Source organism: Equus quagga, chromosome 14, assembly GCF_021613505.1.
Source record: "Equus quagga isolate Etosha38 chromosome 14, UCLA_HA_Equagga_1.0, whole genome shotgun sequence".
NCBI lineage: Eukaryota > Metazoa > Chordata > Mammalia > Perissodactyla > Equidae > Equus > Equus quagga.
In genome coordinates this window covers 61,628,909-61,649,276 of record NC_060280.1, presented here as the reverse complement: position 1 = coordinate 61,649,276, position 20,368 = coordinate 61,628,909, and the positions used below count along the sequence as shown (strand labels likewise).

The 20,368-nt window shown below is 46.4% G+C and overlaps 1 protein-coding gene across 15 annotated transcripts in view; it reads right to left on the bottom strand.

The window, feature by feature from the left end:
* The window catches only part of NCAM1 (neural cell adhesion molecule 1), a 302,954-nt gene that overhangs the window by 24,715 nt on the left and 257,871 nt on the right, over positions 1–20,368 (bottom strand). For 7 of the 15 annotated variants that reach the window (XM_046638569.1, XM_046638570.1, XM_046638571.1 and 4 more), the window contains 9 exons: positions 19,836–19,986; positions 19,292–19,476; positions 18,827–18,923; positions 18,333–18,503; positions 16,525–16,656; positions 15,364–15,378; positions 11,063–11,110; positions 9,429–9,470; positions 5,938–5,940 (listed from right to left, as the gene is read on the bottom strand). In XM_046638569.1, coding sequence (XP_046494525.1) covers positions 5,938–5,940; positions 9,429–9,470; positions 11,063–11,110; positions 15,364–15,378; positions 16,525–16,656; positions 18,333–18,503; positions 18,827–18,923; positions 19,292–19,476; positions 19,836–19,986 — 844 coding nt within the window. The remainder of the gene's footprint in view (positions 1–5,937; positions 5,941–9,428; positions 9,471–11,062; positions 11,111–15,363; positions 15,379–16,524; positions 16,657–18,332; positions 18,504–18,826; positions 18,924–19,291; positions 19,477–19,835; positions 19,987–20,368) is intronic. The other 8 variants (XM_046638574.1, XM_046638575.1, XM_046638576.1 and 5 more) reach the window with 3 other exon arrangements.

Sequence of the window (20,368 nt, the reverse complement as noted above, 5' to 3'; positions counted from 1 at the left end):
TATCTCTAAGGCACAGAGTTGTCAATTTTTGTTTTTTTTTCACAATTTTTAAAAAGTTATCTCAAAACTTTTTTTGAGAAAAGTCTCATCTTTGAAATCTCTTCAAAGACATATGAACAAAAATCTCTCCAGGGAGTCCCTGCAGAAACCAACAGCCCTGATGAGGGCACGCTCCTGTCTTTGCATATGTTTCAGAAAAAATATAATTGGAATCACAGAGAAACCACTAAAAACTGTACTATTGTTAGCACATAGTTCTAACATTTACCAAAGTTTGAACACTATAATTGCTATCATTTTATCTACTTGATGATCATGTTACTCTGATAGGTGTGTATTATTTTCTTACAGAATTCAGAGCATTTTATGTCATATAATATTCAGGTGTACCTTTTTGAGTGCTTTAAATATGATTTATTCAACAAATGTATATTGAGTACCTACTAGATACCAGGTAATCGATTAGGTATTGGAGTTTCAAAGGTGAATAAGGCATGGTTTTGTTTGCCAAATGAAAACAGTTATGATCAATTCTTTTAAAAAAATGGTGGGGTCCTCGTACAGAAACACAACCCTTCCTATGACAGTATAACCTACGACAGTATTTGTAAAGAAAGATCATATTCAACTAACATCATAAGGATTCTGATCAACTTTGTGGCTATGGAACTGACTGTAAGTACACAGAGAAGTAGAAGGTGCAATATTTGTTTAATCAATTGTGTGATTCATCCTCAAATGTTTACTGTCGGCCAACTGTTTTAAAGACTAGAAATGGGGTTAAAGAAACTATTTCTTAAGCTCTCTGCAAAAAGAAGGCTCCAGCCACGCCTGACGAGGGAGGGGCTGACACCAAAGAAATGGGGCCTTGGCATTCCAGGGGCTCACTGCTTTGCTGAGCACATTAGGAAGGAAATGATTCAGAGGGTCCCAATGTGCACTCCGCTCTGAGATGGCTGCTCTGATTGAAATCATTACGGGTAATTTTCACAAAACCAATATTGTAATTATTGGTAAATGTTGGTTTGTGATTCAGCAGCAATCGGCAGTTGCTCCAGGAAAACCCCTGGGGTTAATTATACCCTCTGAGTTTAGCTTCAGCTATGAAGTCAAATTTCGCCCCCAAAATATTTGACGTAAAGACCAAAACAGTACTCTAAAAAATAAACCTTCCCAGTAACAACTATGAAATATTAGGCAGTTCTGCTATTTTTCTAGAAGAATGTAAATCACGGATGCAAGGAAAAAGAATGTACCATAGAGACCACATATAGCCAGAAATATAGGCAGGCCCTATAAATTCCCCTGGGAAACCATAATTGAAATGTGTATTTCTGGCCATGCACATCGTAGGTTCTTCTTTGTAATTATTGTGCTACTGGGCCCTAACATTGAAGTCGGCATCATGTCTTTCCCCCCGTCACCCGAAACCCTGGGATCAGAAAACTACTGCTGGATATCTGAATTTCACAACAAAAGTTAAAGCAAGCCCAGGGTGTTGGGACAACAATTGTGAATTTTAGAAGGAAAACAATATTCTACATCTCACTCAAAAAAGCCCAAGGACCCAGAGTCTGCATTCTGAATGATGCACTGAGGTGCCGATGGGCATCCTGAGACAGGCTTGACCTGGGTCCATCTTCATCCACTTTGCTTTCTCTCCCTTAGGGATCCACACAGAGTCTCGGGCATCTGAGTGTAAACCGATGATGGATGGAAGGCCTGCATTAGAGCCTTTTACATTTGCTGTCACATAAGATTGTCTGGCATTAAAGGTGCTGTTCATTGGTTTATCCTAATTCCTGTTCCCGTTTATTGATTATTTCTCATAAGCAATTTGAAACTTGTATATTTCTTTCTATTATTTGTTTGAAACAGTCCAAAATGTATGATTTAGCTGTTCAAATATGAAGTCTATTTGATTTTTCAAACTCAGGAACATTCAAAATTACATCAAAGGTTTGAAGTTTGACCGGTCCTTAGAGGATCAGCAAACAACTTAAGGGAATTAGGATTTAGAGTTATTAGACCACAAACTTGCCTTCCTGAGACCAAGCTCTTCGCCCTGGACGTCAAACAAACTAATGTGATTTATGCTGCATCCATTCTTGGACCCTCAAAATCTCCCTGATGCCTCCTTTGGCAACCTACATGCTATTCTGTTCTGAGATGGTTTTTGGACAGTCGCAAGAGCAGCCGACAGTGCACGGATGACAGTCAATTTGTCTTAAGCACAGCTCCCCCGCATCAGGCCTTTGGAGTAAAGTGTTCTTTTATCTCCTGAACGCTTTTCTCTTAATTGTTAAGGATTTGCTTGTGCTGGTGCCCCCTGACTCTTGGCCATCCTAGTCTCTGGCTCCAGGGAATGCTGGGGTACAGAATGAGCAGGTATGGCATGGCTTTTACAGAGAAGGATGCTCAGCTCTCTGCGGCCAAGCTCACAGAGGCATCTAGTCCAAAAATCCTCTCCAGCATCAGTTTTCTCAGGAATCATGAAGGTGACTGTGTGCAGGGGGTGGGGTGGGGAGGGCAAATGGGAGCATGGAGCACAAATTAAACAGCAACAAATGAACTCTGACAGACTGAACCACAAAAACACCAATTCCCTTCTCGTGGGTGTCATGAAAACATCAACAGATTAATTGATCAATTATCTTTGTTTCATCATCCTAAAAAGAAAATACGACCACAAAGGTATGGCTTGTGGTTATGGGGCTGATCCAGGCTGAGGAAGTTATGACAGAAATAACTGCTATCACCAACAATTAACTCAGCTCCTGCCTCCAAGGCCACAATGGGGGTTTGCGCACACCTTCAACATTATTTCATGGACGTTAGATTACTTATTAAGAAGTATGAGGCTTCTGGGAGGTTTCAGCCCTCATCCTGGTAAACCCTAGGGAAATGGGCACTTTCCAAAGCCCCCGATCCCTGCCCACAGGCTTCGGGCTGATACACACCACTGCCTCACTCTTCAGTCTTTTCAAGCTAGCTCTCTACCCTGGGAACCACCAGTGCAGGGAATCCTTAGGAATAAAGGCAATTAGAACAGAGCCCCTGGTGCAAGACTATGTCGACCTGCCAGAGACTGTGGCAATCCAGACACACAGCTGTAAAAAATAAAGGAGGGAGTGGAAGGGGTGGTTAGTGATGTTTTCAATCTAAGGAGGAAGAGTGGGTGTTAAAGAGTTTAGTTCATCAGAATCAGCATGTCCTAGCACGAGTCAGTGTCAGTAGCTAAAGAAAAAAAGATCATTATGAATGGGTGGGGAGGGAGTCATGCTCAAACATGCAACACGCTGACAGGGGGGTGCAGGGGGCTTCTCATCACACACATGCTGCTCGTGGGGAGGGGGCAGGGGAGTTCCCATTTGCACAGAGTCCTCAATAGCTTTTGGAGCCAGTGGAGGAAGCAGGCCCTGCAGTTACCGGATGCCATGCTATCAGAAATAACTTTTGCAACGGGGGGCATTTTAGCTGGCCACAGCAAACCCACTCCTGCACTCCTGGGACACGTGCCTGAGCTTCCCTGTCGTGAATCCCTATATGCAAAGCTCTGTAAGCTGGGGAGCCACGTGACCCTGGGGCGTGGTGCTCAATGTCTGTCTTTGCCTCCCTTCTTCTTCTGAATCAGTACTGCTGGACTGAGCAAACGCTGTGGACGGGAACCTCAGGCGCATGGAACATCAGCATGTGTTAAGCGCATCCCGGGTAATTTTGGGGAGGAGGTGGTGGTGGACAGGGACACTGGATCTCATCAACTGTGGGTGTATGACCCACTGCCAGGAGGAAGACTCCTTGCTCACTTAAACCTTCCTCGTTTAGGCCTAACTCACCTTAAACCTTGACCAACACCCAGAGAAGGGAGGCAGGAAATAACTCTCCTTAACGAAGCTCTTATTTCTCTCCCTTGTAAATTCTATTTGTTCTGAACTCTCCATACCCTTAAATTTTATTATGAAAGGACAATTCCTGCTGCTTGCTGCTTATCTGAATAACAAGTCCTCTGCCTGTCCCTTTGCCAATGGCAGGAGAGCGTCTGTCACAGACAGGATAGCAGTTTGTTGAGGGGGTAGTCATGCTTAGGAATTCCATCGGCTCTCAGCGATTTTTTTAGTACTGGCCACATTTTTCTCTGACAGCCAAGACCACAGCTCAGGTATGCTTCCAGGGCAACTGCAGGAAGCATCTTCCAACCTTTCTTGCCTTGCTTGAAATGTCTGGGAGAGAGCTCTCCTTCGAGGTGTGAATTCGTTTCTACCTTGATAACACTGCACTTTGCTTCATTCTGACTTACAGCATTGCACAGAAATGAACAAATTTGTTTTTAAAAAAGAAACTAACGGGTTTCAACCTAACATCTGCTCATGCTTAACATTTCCAGGGGAAAGTTCAGGCCTTTGCCCAGAATATCACCCTCCCAGCAGTCACCACAAGCCTGAAAGAGCCTGGTCCCTCTTAGGGAAATAACAAAACCACAATATTTTGGGTGGGGCTTGGGGTTTAGAAAGTTTTCAGCTCCCAATATTCTCTGCCTTAAGACTCACAGATTAAGACAGTCTTTTAAGGCAGGTCAAAATTCCTAGCACTCAGATGTTCCCCTGCTTGCGGGATATTTCTACTTTATTTCATACAACGTCAATAGCAAACATCTTTTCGGAAACGAGGGCAGCTCTGATCTAAGCTTCTGTCCAGGAGTCTGGTTGTAAATGGGACTAGACTGGGGCACAGTGGCCGCACCCAGAAGTCCTGAGAAGTGACCAATGGGGAGGGTGAGCGAAAGGGAACATTCGCGAGGCTCATACACGTGGGGAGCACGAAACAAAAGGACAGACCAGGAACAAGAACATGCGAGACGAGCTGTGGATGGTTTTGTTTGCGTGGATGTCGCCCATCAGTTCTCAGAGAAGTGAGGTCAACCGGGGGAGCCCTTGCATGCACGGGCACCCAGGGCGGTTACTGGTGTTAGTTCTGCTTTCGTGATCAATGCAGCCTCTACGTGTCTCAGGGTGTAAACATTGAAGTAAACATTTTCAGTTAGAAGAGAAAGGGATGCATATGACTCCCAGGGCAGGTTCTGAAGAGGTGTTTGATTTTACTGGGGGACGCTGTGAGCAGAGGCTTCCTTTTCTCTTTATGGGAAGCGAGAAATGTTTGCACAAGGTTGTGACAGTCGCCATATTAACTAATTATTTTGTCACTGCTATGCGCTTAATTAGGCTATAATTTTATTTCCTTTGCTGCAAGGGTCAGTCATAAGCTTCTTGATTCCAGGGAGATCTCCAGTCGTGGTAATTGCCAAGTGACTTTTGCTTTGATTTTCTTTCCTCTCTGTCTGGGGGAGGGTCACTCTGGAAAAGTGACACCTCAGCAACCACAGCCAAACTGCTCTAAATCCAAAGTCTTACATGTCATTTCAGAAGGTCCTCGATTGGCATGAACCTTTTGAAGCATTCTCACTGGTTTTGAGCAAATACAACCTTCGCAATTGATACATTTCAATGTTGTAAACAGATACATTTTCACCGAAATCGACTCATTTTAGAGCAACTGTGGCTTTTAGAACTACGGGATAAAGTTAAACAACAATGCTGTAAAGCTAATTTACAAAACTGCTTTCTGGGAAATAATTTTTATGAATTATCTGGTAAAAATTCAAGTTTGCAAACTGTGTTGTGGCGAAAGTGGCTTTTACTGTAGACAGCAGTTTGCGTGGCCAACTTTCTTGAAGCAGAATATTAAACCAAAGGCTTTCATGGTATCAAATTGTCATGTCAGGGCTGCAAAGAATGATGAATTCTGGTGGTGAATTGAGAGCAAGAGAAAACCTCTCAAATGGTTTCGCTTAGGCAATCTGAGACAGGAAGAAATGAGTGGGCCCTAGGTGCCAGGCTGTGGTCCCAGATTTATTGCACTAATCAGAACAAAGAGTTTTACCTTCTGTTCACCAGCGTGGACGACATCGTCAGCACCATGCAAGCCACATGACAAAGTCACATGATACGCACGCACATGATTGGTTGAAAGGAAAGTGGAGGAGGTCACATGGAAAATACAAAAAAATTAAAAACTGATGTAAACAATGGGCAGGGAGAAAAATCAACAACCAAATCACAGACTAAATAAAAGGAGAAATCAAATTAAATTAGCAGCATATATAGGAAACATTGGGAGGACAGTAAAACTGCCCGGAAATAGAAGAATAATAAATCAGAAAGAGCAACTGGTTAACAACACCAATAAGCATTAGATACGGCTGCAACACTGCACATTAATACCACAGCAAGGAGCACGTAAACTTGTTTTGAAATAGGGAGGTGTTTCTGTCAGGACCCAGATGTCAAAGTCATTCCAGGAGACTGTTGAACGAAAAGAAAAAAGCAAGTTACTATTCACAGATTCCAGAAATGTCTCGGCATCCTTGGGAAACAAGCGCGATGAAAGAGAATACCGGTCATGAAGGAAAAGTTGCAAGAGTTTTAAGGCGTAGACTCTGTGCCCTGTAAGAATAAAATATTACGTCACATCAAGAAAAGTCATTTCATGTTTCCTTTGGTGCAACGAGGAGAGGGGGCATGGGCTGCATGAGCTTGGTGGATGCGGGCCAGAGAAGGAGCCCTGGGGATCTTTCCTCGCTTCCCTATTCATCTGCCCACATTATCCTGGAGTCCCCAGTGAGATACCCTGGTGGAGATACAAACGAAGGAAGAGGCCAGTGCACAAAGGGACTAGGTTCCCTCTGGAGGTTGAGACACCGGCTCAGTCAACAATAAACAGTAGAAACTGAACCCACGGCCCAACGAGCTGAGAATCCGACATTAAACTAAGGCTTGGGCATTAGTGGATACAGCTCTCTCTTTAGATGTGTGGCTACACCGATAAGACACGAATTTGATTTTTACGATGAAAAAAAAAACAGTTTTCTTCTTTGGATTTATCTACATTTCTTTTTGTTCCTATGCTGCATTTACATTCCAATTTGCTGGATTGACCTTGCCTCGTTAAAAGGCATTCTGGGTCTCCAGCCTCAGCCTTCACAGGCCAAAGGAGGGAAGTTTTGGCTATTGCCAGTTGAGGCTAAGAGAGAAGAAAGGCAAAGAAGGGAGGTGGGGATACATTTCTGCCCAAAGCACACCACTGTTTAAAAACAATTCGAAAGAACCTCTTTAACCAAGTTACCTATTCCCTTGCCACTGTGAGCTGACAGAACATATGCTTTTTATTATCTGACATTACACAGGTTCTGGCACATTCCAACCAAGGGTGCCCTGCAGGGACTATATACAACTGAGCAGTTTCTCCTTTGATTTTTACTTAGGATAGCTTCATTCATTCATAATTATAAATGCATCAAAATAGACACACACAAGTGAAAAGAGGAGACATTATTTATTTTCAACCCTACTGACTGACAGAGGATCGACTTTTCATATGCTTATAGCTGCTCGGCTATTATTTCCACTGCAATTCACAGTTGCTACATTTTCCCTTGCTGTTGAGGAAAGTGCTCAGGCTAAATACAAGGGGCTGCCCAACTGTGACCGTCTTTCCTTTATCCCAGTATCCACTGAGACCTACAATTTGGGTCAGTAGTCAAGTTGTTCAAAATAAAACAGACTCAAACTTTCTTCTCTTTGGACGGCACTACTAAGCATTTTATCTGTGGGCAGAAATGTCTGATATTTAAAAATTAAACATACGTCAAGGGTGAAACACCTAATTCCTTAGGGAAAAATCTGGACCCAAGATTGTGTTTTACTTGCAGAGAAGACCAACCTACAGTGAGACACCGTAAATAGGACACGATTTGTGCAAGTGCATGATGCAGCCTTCTCCTACTATGCCTGGCACACACACTGCACCCAAGCTGGAAAGGACAGGAGCATGGCTGTTAGAAGAAGAAAGGGTGCTGTTTGTTGCATTCCTTTTCCAAATGCAAGAAAACCCAACATCCACATTAAATCCACGTGAGCACAGTTCATTGTCACCCGCTCGGCTCTGCTGACAAAATGAAACCTCAAAAGCATCAGGAATTAAAATTCATTGCAGCATGCACACACACACACACACACACACACACACACACACACAGAACACCAAGAAAGCAGACCCTTAGCTATGCTCCGCAGTAGAGAAAAGAACCATTTCACACAGCACGCAGAACGGGGAAAGTCTTTTCTTCTCTGTTCAATTATGTATCAGAAACCCTGGCCCTGGGAGCAGGAGCTGTACTTCGCATACCTGCTTTCTGCCTGCTCATCCTGACTACCGCTCAAAGGAACACAATTTTATTATTATTATTTCTTTTCTTGCTGAGGAAGATTGTCCCTGAGCTAACATCTGTGCCAATCTGCCTCTATTTTGTATGCGGGATGCCACCACAGCATGGCTTGATGAACAGTACATAGGTCCCGCCTGGGATGTGAACTTGTGAACCCTGGGCCCCCAGAGCTGAGTGCACGAACTTAACCTCTATGCTACTGGGCCGGCCCTGGGGATGGGTGTTATTTTTTCTGTGTACTCCAAAATGCTATAAAATCTAAAACTCCCACACAGCTGTGGACACACACTGTAAACATACACACACAGTTGACTTGTCAGGGGATTTAAGGCCACGACACACAAGCTCACTTCATTAGAGCATTATAAAGACTAGCTTGGAATGTGTTACCCTTGTGATGAAGTGTGATGTTTCCACAGTAGAAAAGATGATACAGTCTGGCCCTGACTCTATCATCAGGAGATGAATGCCAGAACTTTCATCTGGACTCAGCAGACAAACTGGAGAGAGCCTGGTTAGGCTTTTTCCGGCCTTATTTTTCTACCCTGAGGAGGAGGCTTTTAAGGATTGGAAATACCTCTGCTTCCCACGTGTGCTCTGTCTGCATGCCTGCTCCATGACGCGGCCAGCGAGACAAAGGAGGGCATGCTGTCAGGAAGCAGCCACTCCTTCCTACTTTGCATGACCCTCTACCTTTCCCCAAGCAGCCATTTTTTCCTATTCTTTCCCGTGTTCTCAGTCGTTCAGCTACTTCTGTATTACCGTGCATGTGTGAGCGTGTGTGTGTGTGTGTGCCTACGTATTTCAGAGGGGAGAGACAACAAAAGCTGGGAAGAGATTCTGTTCTTTTGTCTCCTCAGCATTTCTCTAAGCCTTTTCTATTTTTAACTTGAGAGTAAATTTGGAAAGGCTGCCTCTGTGCACATAGTAGTCTTCAAATAACCACCCTAGTTCTTTTGGTGACGCTGGGGCTGCTCTCTCAGCCAAGTGGACAGCATGCTCAGGAAACCACACCAGGCGAGGAGGCTCCATGCATTCACAACTATTGCTTTTAATACAAGAGAAAACCCCGGGCAGCGCTGGGACCCAGAAGTCAGCTCTGCAACAAGCGGCAATCTGGCCAAGAGCAGCTCAGCTCTGTACTCACTAGATGGTTCTGTGGTTGTAAGAGCAGGAAAAGGCCAGGTTGCTATGGAAACATGACAGACAGAAAGGGCACAGAAAGGTGAAGGAGAGAACGGAGAGAAATTCATAAATAAATATATATGTACTTTTAAGGCATTATCATAAAGAAAAGAGAGATGGTGAAGAAGACATTCTCTCACTCCCTTCTTCCCTGATTTATCAATATAAATATAGAAATTTTAAAGAGATTATCAGAGATTTGCTGACAAATTACTCTCCTGCAGCAAATAATGACATCACTCATTTATTCTTACCAAGAATCCCAGCTATTATGTGCTGGGCACTGTTTTGTGCTTTTTGTGTTTAATGGTTCAGTTTCAAAAACACCTAGAAAGCAGGTAGAATCTATCCTTCATTTGAGAAATAAGAAATCTGAGGTTCGGGGAGGCTGAGCGACTCATTCAAGGTCGTGGAGCTGTATACAGAAGTAGTGGAGCTGAGACTGGAACCCAGGGCTGCCTGGTTCCCAAGCCTGAGCTCCTGCTGCTACAGTCCACTGCCTGGAAGCACTGTGCTGGGTGGTGTGCCTGTTTCTGAGTTATATAGATGCAGCAGAGGGCTCCTGAGCTCGGGGCTCCAGTTGCCTCCTGAGGCTGCACTCAAAGTGCAGGGGCTTCTGATGGACTGAGGGAACATGCCAGCCTCGCCACCGTCTGCTGCTCTGACCACATGTTGGCATGACACACTGGCCTCACTCAGCTGCGGTCTCACTTTGCTCCTTCCCCCAGAAAGCTAGGTTCAAAACTCCAAATCGTGGCAGGCCTGGGGCTCTCTGGACTCCCGAGGACTCAGGAAACAAAAGGACAGGCAGCCAAATGGAATGAGATGGTAAATGAGCGAGGCTCAGTCAGGATGACAAAGCCTGAGACTGACCAGGGGATGTCACCGTGAGGCTCAGTGACACTGCTCTGGGAGGGCAAACACAGCTTGAGAAATGCTATAATGTTTGCTGGGTTTTGGGGGGATGGGAGCGGGGGAGGAGGGTGACTACTCACCCTATTTCGTAGAGGAGAAAAAGGCTCAGTGTGAAGGGTTAAAAACTTGCCCAAGTGCAATATTGCCAGGCACATCTGCAAGCAGACACTGTTGATTTCCCCACAAATATTTATGAGAAATGTATGCATTTATGGAGAAAGCAAAAGCTGCAGGCCTCGCTATCTAATTTCAACGTCTGAATCCAACTGTGCCAATTAAAAAGAAGGGCAAACACACAACACCCAGAGCATTTCTTACGACCCTGCGGAATAGGTATGTGCCTCGGCAAATTCCTTTGGCTTCTCCAAATATCAGCTTTGGTCTGGCCCACTAAAAATCCTGAGGACAAGGCTGCGCTGCTGCGGCCTCAGGCAGCCTGCCTGCAGGCATTTCTGTCCAGAGCAACGCTTTTCACTTGCCTCCCATTCGGGGAGTGCTGCTTCCCAGGAATCTGAGAGGCCCTGTGCTTATTTCTCCTTTCATTTGCTTCTCTAAAACCCGGCGCTGTCTTCCACCAACAGAGTTGAATGATCACCTGGTGAAGGAGATAACATTAAGCAGACCCACTGAGGCTGGTGGAAAGCAACCTGCAGGGAGATGGATGAAGAAAAAGATACTCACTATCTGGATGAGACAATGGAACAGGGGTGGAAGAGCTAGCAGGAGCCGCTGAGGAAAGAAAAATGAGGGTGACCAAAAGAAAGGGAAAAAAGATCACCCAGGCGCATAGATATCGAAGGACAAAATGGATGAGCCAATCCTGGGATGTCAGTACAAGGAGCTGAAGCAAGTTAAAGTGGGGAAGAAGAACACCATGCATGAGAACAGGTGGCCGGAGGACTGCACAGAGCAGGGCTCTCGCACTTCAAACCATAAGCCTGTGCGCCTGCCAAGCCCTCTGGTGCAGGTTAGGGATTGGGCCAGGAACAGCTGCAGAGGCCTCCAACCCTGTCTAAAACAAATAGCCAATTCAGCAGGACCAGCTGTCTCCATAGGATCAGATGTATGGGAGGAAAGGGAACCTGGACCTCAGCTAAAGGTGAGCAAGTAAAGGAGAAAAAGACTTTGGCTTTTCGTGTTCCATAAATGTGTTTGCATATAGGCATATATTTACACTTATGGCACATATTCGTAGCAAAACTTGTATGTCTTACTCTCTAATTTCAATATCCAAATGAAATGGAAATGATCCTCCCACTTACTAATGTTTACTATTTGGTGAGGTTCACGATTGTCTGGCATCTTGATGATAAACGACCACTGCTGCCCTCCAAAGAAACCCTAAGAATGTGGTTCTCTGGATGCTGCAGTGTGTATGGAGAGCGATGCAAATAATACTGAGTGCTATTCTAGCTAAACAAGTAACATTATCCAACTTTCTGCATGGAGAACGATTAGAAACGGTGCATCCAGGACATTTTGGACAGTGAATGGATCTTTAGCTTTTCATTGGCAAATATTCAGAAGTTGTCCCATTAATGATCACAAAACGAAATCCCCTTGGAGAGTTAGAGGAACATTTGGGAAAACATCACCATTATCTCCATCACTGCCTTGACACACCTGGGTTCCGTCTTCCCTTTATGTCCCAGATGAGAGCACCTCATTAAACCGTGTGAGTACATTGTCACTGGCATCAGAGCATGATAGGCCACTAACTCATCCTGACTTGATGGTCTGGTTAATTCAGGTAAAATGTATCTCTCTCTCTTTCTCTTTTATTTTTTTGGCTTGAACTGTCTGCATAATTGTCCATAATATTCTGGTGAAGGGATGGAGTTTTCTGTGCTTTAACCACAATGTATTACAATGCATTTAACTTATACTTGCAATGTGCCATCTAGGGGGCAAAATGGGAATAGAAAAATCTCAAGATGCTTCTTTTAAAAAGCAGAGACTCACACGTAATCTTTATACCCTGAAACAAATCATCCATTTCGCTTGATGGTTCAGAAGCAAATTAAGAGGTAATATTCAGGCCACGAAATTCTGAAGGTGTGTGGCTCAATCATGGGGGAAAAGATTCATAATCAATTATCACACCATCTCTTTAGGGCCTCAGCAGCTCTGAGAGCAAAGCAGCCCTTCCCAAGGCAAACAGGTCGTCAGCTTTCCACCTAAGAGCATCCTGACAGCATGAAGACACTTGGCTTAAATATACATGAAACAGGAACATTTTCCCAGGTTGAAGCTCTGTTTGTTTGAGTCACAGCTTCCTCGTTACCGTCACACACATTGATGAACCACACACAAAGAACCTCCAGACAGGTGAGCCAGGCCTGCTAATCTGGCAGCTCCAAAGCAGGAGTCCTTGAGGTATTTGTGGCTTTGCTAGTTTCACCTGCTCATCCCTGCTTTGACATATTCATGTTAATGAACGTGGTGAAGTCTATTCAGGAGCCAAGGAGGCAGTCCCATGATTGAGACATCTCAACAAACTTCAAGTGATGAGCTAATGCAAGATGCACTGGCTGTCACCTTTACCTCCTAAACCCAGGGTCTGGCAGCAATGACTCTCTGTCCGGTATGCCAGCTCCCGTTGATCCTGGGTGAGGGAGCACCCAGGGCCTAACTCCAGTGTCACAGGATCAGGCGGTGCATCTGCACCCCAACATTACAGGATGGGAATGTACCGTCAGTGGCCAAGATGAGCCAGTGACAGAAACCAACGCCGCTGGTTGTTGGGCTTGGTGTAAGCGTGCAGCTGAACTGATGACTGATTTTGTTTACCTGAGTTCAGGTAACCTTTGTGCCTTCCAAGGAATGGGAGTGAGAACTCCGAGAAGGTCCTTCCTAAAACGCGTCCTCGCTTCCTAGCAGCAGTGAGTGGGTTTCATCACGGTAGTGGTAAAAGCTGGCATCTTCCTTCCAGCTGTATCCTTTTTTGGGCCGGGTCTGGGACAACAGGATACTCCCAGGGCTAGGCCCTCACTTCAGCGACTCTAGGAAGGCTAGGAGGGCACAAGGCCTGACCATCATAACCAACTTTAGTGAGAGTGTGACGTTGCTGCATATTTCCCATGCACGCTGTCTCTTATCCTGCTCAGTTCTTGAAAGAGGCACTCCACTCTAAGGATGCGCCATGGTTCTCCTTAGCTAAAAGGAGTCTGCTTTTTAATACTTTAAACGACAACTTTATTGGATGACCAAGATGATCATGCCACTAGCAACGCCTGCTACGGCTGTCATTCATGATCTACTTAGAATGGAGAGCTGAACTCACCATTTTCCAAATGGCTTCTTGGAATCTTAGTTATCGGTTTTCATACTAGCAGACAACAAACAAAAACGTCTAGAGGTATCCCCTACCTTTTTTTTTAAATTAAATATTGACTTTTAAAACATAGCATCTGCTATAAAAAGTCTCACCTTTACAAGGGCTGAGCTGGCAATGAACGAAAACCACTGTGGCCTTTGAAGTCCAAGACCCAGTTACTCTGCTTCAGTACTCAAGCCCCAGTTACGGGTTAGAAACTCGCAAGAAGGCCTCATGCCAGCCTTCCCCTCTGGAATGTAACAGAGCCAGCATTCATTTACTGATAAAATCCCCAAGCGAGGAAACCCAAAGACTCAGGTTAAGGATCCAGGAGGAAGATGCTCTCACGCCCAGAGCTGCTCCCACTGAATTCACGCAGGGTGAATTCAGAGCTGCAGCCCAGAGCAGACAGCTGTCAGTGCTACCTGACAACTCCACCCTCCCAGGCTGACTCCTTCCAGAACCAGTTCATTCAGGAACCAACTCTGCTGAGATAGTGGATTTAGCACTTGCTCAAAATCTCAGAACGCCTACACTGAGCTACTTGTTTTCTGCTGTTGCTGCAATATTTCTGAATAAATTTTAAAAAGATAAGCTTCCCTGAGTGCCTTTCAGGAGCTAGGAGCTTTTTATGAAAAGAGTGTGCAGCTTTCTGAATACCTTTTCTTCTGAGTCTCTTCCCTCCACTTCCCACTACCCACAAGGGTAACACTTCCCTCCACTATTCTGAGCTCAGCCCAGGAAGAAAGAGCCACACTTCAGCAGAAGTGAAGTCCGGGGGCCTCTAGGCAGGCTGAGGAGATCAGACCACAGTTCTGCTCCCAGAGCAGCAGACCAGCTTCCTGTCACCTTTGCTCCCTATGTCCGCTATTTACAGCTCACACGATTAGAGTGTCTTTCCCAGGGAGGATGAGCCTGTCTCCACATGCTTGGCAGGAGAGTTACTAAGTAGCTGGTCAGTTTTCCCAAATGTGGAAATGCACATTGCAAGGAACCTAGTGCTACAGAACAGAGTTGACTGAAATTGGAAGTTTAACTCCCCAGCAGCCCTGCAGGATGGCCCCATCCGTGACTTGGAACCAAAGTTCACGCTACTCCTCACAATGGCATCTGCTGCAGGGGCTCCCTCCCAGGCCTCCTTGTGCCCTCCACCTGCCACCCTGACGGACACAGAAGGAGCAATGAGCTTGATTCTTTTATCTTCTAAAATCAAATGTGATTTCCTGTCAGGCTTTTTTCCCCATGAAGGGATTCTGAACAGAGAGGTCTGTTGAGGCTGTGGTCCCTTTCCTGGCATCCTGGCTAAGGTGAGCAGGTGCTATACAGTGCTCCTGAGAGACCACCTGCAGACCCCCACCATGCTTGGCGCAGCAAACATCATCTCTGCCACAGGGCAATCATCACACACACAAATTAATAAATAAACACAATTCCAAAAGACACAAAAGTTGCATGCTCTAAAACAGGACGAGTGTTAGCCTCTTGAAGTAACCTACGGACATTAACAAGTGCACAGCTAGACTAAAGGTCAGTGTGGTTAGGGCCCGGACGGTATCATCTACTTCAGCCTCTAGGGGACAAAAAAGGGACTGAACTAAATTAAGAACTAGGACTAGCGGATGTTAACACTATGGAAACAGGTGACGAGGTAGCAAGAGGCACTTACGTGGAAGAGGGCTATCTGCATTTCCCATGGGTGGAACACAGACGAAAGGAAAAGACAAGAGACAGACCCAAGAAAAAAAAACACAAGATGTAAAAGAAATGAATAGGATCCGCAGAGCACACGGAGCTGGAAACTCAAATTATCAAATTACTTCAAATCCAGAAAGAAGCAATTCCTGCAGGAGGAAGATGAGACAGGCTTTCTATTTCTGGGCGGAGGGAAAGGGAGCACTTTGCAGGTCTGTGGCTTCAAAGAGAAGGAGGCACAAGATTCCTCTGTGTGTTTTTTAATTCCAGGAATCAGAGCGGGCCCAGGGAGCTCTGTGACCACTCAAGGAGTCGGTTCTACAGCATCTTCTTCAGCTGGGGGGACTCCCAATCCTCCCAGGGCAGGAACCCAGGTCTGTGGAGGGATGTTGCTAGAACAGGGCTCGCCCAGAGCCTGGCTCTTTGTGGGAACGCTGGGAAAAGCAGAGCCAGCATAGTTTAAGGAAAGGGGATGACGGAGGAGAACAGAGATGCAACCTGAATGGAATCAGGAAGAAGCAACTCTTGAAAGAGGCGGTGAGGGAGGGAGACCCTGACATGTGCTCGTGGTGTGGGAGGGAGAAGGAGCAGAAGAGTCAAAGGCCTCGGCCATCCTTTTCCCTTTTGTATTGCTGGCATTTTGTTCCTGCTCACATATCCTACGGCAGCCTCTGTTTTTCTGTAACTTCGTATCTCTGCTGCATCAAAAATCCCACAACTAATTATATGAACTGTCACTGCCGGTACCCGCTTCCTTCAAGTCACAGGGTGCTTAGGGCCTTTGTGACCTGTGTCAAAATGCAAACCTCCCACATCCCTCCACGATACGCTGCTGTGTTTCTCCCCATTCCCTCTGATAATGTGTGGGTGGGTCTCCTTCCTGGCTATTATTCTAATAAGCTGGACCATCTACTCTGACAGTCACCAAGCCCTTCGAGAAAGAGAGGATAAAGGGAGTGGGTATCAGCCATGACTGAGGGCCAGAGAACTAGGAGCTGGGACCACCTTGACCAGAGGGATCTGAAAGACAAAAAGCTGTCATCTGAACAATGGACCGGGCCAGCTCAGGATCCCCCACTGCCCCCAAGGAGAAGAGGGTGGGTGGGGAAGAGGCAGGGCAGCTGGCTTTACTTACGGACTGGCTGTGTCTTGAACTCGGAGGCTGCGCTGATCTCGCCCAGACCCTTGCCATTGAGGGCTGCCAGTCGCACGGCGTACCTCGTCTCAGGCTTTAGGCCCACGATGGTGACGATGCCCTCCATGTTGGCTGTTGTGAGAATATGGGAAGGATCACAAAGGATGAAAAGTCTATTGGTAAAATGGTGCAGCCGCTGTGGAAAACAACATGGCAGGCCCTCAAAAAATTAAACACAGAATTATCACTTAATCCAGCAATTCCACTTCTGGGTATATACACAGAAGAATTGAAAGGAAGGACTAGAACATATATTCGTACACCCATGTTCACAGCAGCATTGATCACAATAGCCAGAAGGTGGAAACAACCCAAGTGTCCATTAATGGATGAACAGATAAACAAACTGTGGTATATACACACAATGGAATATTATTCAGCTTTAAAAAGGAGGGACATTCTGATATACACTACAATGTGGATGAACCTTGAGGACACTACACTAAGTGAAATAAGCCAGACATAAAAGGACATATACTGTATGATTCCACTTATATAAAGTACCTAGAATAGGCAATTGCAGAGAGACAGAAAATAGAATGGTGGTTGCCACGGCCTGGGGCGAGGAGAGAATGGGGAGTTATCATTTAATGGGTACTGAGTTTAGGATGACGACAAAGTTCTGGAGGTGGATAGTGGTGATGGTCACACAATAACGTGAATGTACTTAATGCCACTGAACCGTACACTTAAAAATGGTTACAATGGTAAACTTCACGTTATGTATATTTTACCACAATAAAAAAATAATTAGAAGTGATGTTAAAAAAAAAAGCGTGTTGGACAAACTGTAATATGGGATCAACCTGCCATAAAGTTGGTATGAGGTTCCAGAGGGAAGTTGGGAAGGTAAAGGGATTGTCTTCTTCATGCTCTGTTTCTGATTATACGGAAATTCCTCTCGGCCCCCTCCAACCCTCCCCAAAGCTGAAGGAGTGATGCAAGCTTTGCAGCAGAACACATTTGCAGTAAGACTGGGTTGGAAGCTGTCTTTGAATGGCTATGACACTGCGCCCCAGCCCATTCCCACTTCCACCCTCGTTACCACATATCGGGCCAGGATTAAAGATTTCTACAGAAACAAAGCATACTTCACTGAGTTAGTCCAACTACACCCCAAAGGGAGAGTTAGACATTAAATATACTCAACCCTCAGGGAAAGATAGTCTGGGCTCAGAAGTTTCAAATTGCAGTCATCCAAGGGTCATTTTTTAAATCTTTAGTTTGGAAATATATCACAGGATTGATTTAAGGGCAGACTTGTCTGGCTGGCTCTGCTTATTTGGCTAATATCATAATTACACGACAGTCCTTGAATATAACCAAGTAGGATGGATGGGTGACGTCAGAGAACCCACAGCACACGTAACCCAAGTGTGCAGGGTGTGCTCATCCAATTGTGCTCGACACCTAAGCAGGGCTTCTGCTCTGGAATGTGCTTGACACGGTCTCATCCATCCTGGCAGATGAGAACCAGGTCCTGAAGCACAAGGGGCAGAAGGACGACCACTCTACATGAGATGTGACCATGTCCCAATTCTGGGAGGACAGTGATGGTGCTGCAGCAGAGGGACATGAACAGGATGGCAGGTGCTGGCACCTGGCATCCCCCAGTAGGTGAGAGTGATATGCCACCCTACCCAAAAAGGCAGCCAGGGTGCAAGGATCTGGAGAACGCAGGGGTGAGTGTGTGCCCAACATGGAGTAACCCTTCCTTCTAAAGGAAATGATGACTCTTCCCGACTTACCTTCTTTGGCATCATACCACTTGAAATGCCACACTTCCTCACCCATGGCTCTCCACTCAGCCTTGTATTTGAGGATGGGCACCCCGCCTGTGGCCTCTGGCTCATCAAATTGCACCTGTGCCGTGCTGGAGTATGGCTCCACCTGGTCGATGGATGGTGAGGATGGGGTGTCTGTGGAGAGGACACATAGGGAGACCCAGGTGAGCCCAATTTGGCCCAGGACACAACTCCCAATGATGAAGCATGTCTCTCTCCTTTCTGCTCACTCTTGGGAATCTTGTTGCCTGTATACTGTCCTCCTGGCCCACCCCCCTATATAATTCTCTCCCAACATGCTCCATGCCCAGATCCTCAAGCCTCCATTGGCTCCCTGCTCCCTGATCCTCTGGCTTTGCTGGCTCTGGCCCTCTCTACTTCCTGCTCTCTTGGCATCATCAATGGACACAGAATGGGCCAGCAAGGGTAAGGGTGGTGCAGCTGTAATGGGCGCTCACCTGCTTGGACAAGGATGAATTCTAAGGACTCCTGTCCAATGCGGTTCACTGCAGTACAGTTGTAGTTTCCAAAATCATTTTCAGAGTCCGGGGTCACCTTTAGAAAGAAGGAGTTCTTGGGTTACAAGTATCCCATGGAATGCCCACCAACTCAGATCCTTACTTGTTGGGTTAAATTAGCAAAGAATAGAACCAATATTACATGAATCATTAGCTCTAGCCTAGCCTCAAACCAGAGAGAACAGAAAAGGGCTGTTGGGAGAGACATACTCTGCCTCCCAGGCCCTGATGGGGACACAGGAAGAGTGAGGTGGCTGTGCTGAGGCTCAGTTTCTTCTCCAGCCATGGTTCTCCTGCTCAGGACATGCCAGAGAAGCAACAGAGAAGATTACAGCTGCATACAGGAGCCTATCCATTGTCACACTGTGCCTTCTCCACCCTGTGCCTGTCCCCACCCCGACTCACCTCCAGGTAGCTGGCGGAGGGGGAGTTGTAGATCTTGATATTGCTGTAGTTGGAGCTTGGCAGCAGTTGGCCATCTCGGAACCATGAGATTGTGGCACTGGGGTAGGCGAATACCTCGCACGTGATGTTCACCTGGTTCCCCTCCCAAGTGTACACAGCCACGGGGCCCTGCAGCTTGGGGGCATCTGCAATGAATGGCGATGACTATCAGGAAGACTGCCATGATCATGGGGCCCCATAGATCCTGCCTCCTGGCACTGGGAAGGTGAGTGTACACAGAAGCAGAGCTAGCGCTGGCACACAATAGAGGTCGGCCTGTGAGCTACATGAGAAGACTGAAGAGCATGCAGGCTTGTAGGAAGCCTGGGAATGGTGTGAGGGGGGTGACCCTGGGATACAGTGCTGAAATGCCCTAGGGCCAACCAACACAGGGAATGTGAGCAGAGCTCACAGGGTGCAGCTCAGGTCCTAGCTGCTGCTCCTCCCTTTCATGCCAACCCTGCCCGGCCCTTCTTCCCCTCATCTTTCCGCAGTTATTCCTCACATTGCACTTCGAGGTACATGGACTGGGAGTCCTGGCCGATGGTGTTGCTGGCGGTGCAGATGTATTCTCCAGCGTCTGTGTACTGGATGCTCTTCAGGGTCAGGGACGACACGCGGGCATGGCTGCGCACTACCATGTGCCCGTCCAGAGTCTGCCGGGGGGAAAGGGAGAGTGTCAGAGCCCGAGGCAGGGCAGGGGCTAGGAGACCAGGCCATCTCTTGTCTGTGACCAGTCTCACATCCTCTCTCCTCTCTGTGCCAATGTCTATGTCTTACTTTAAGTACCAACTAGCAGGGGAGGCTCTGGAGAGCACCATGGGAACTTGGGTGTATCCAAAACAGAAAATGGGACTCAGTTTACGGCAAGCAGCCTAGACTATGTGCCAAGATTGGTTTGGGGCAAGGACAACCAAGGTCCCCCAAGACGACTTTGTTTAGTATGTCTAAAATGGAAGCAAAAGCCCTGGGCAGTAGATATTCTAGCAGCAACAGCCTTGCCCCATGAGATTCTGGGAAACCTGCACCCTCCATCCT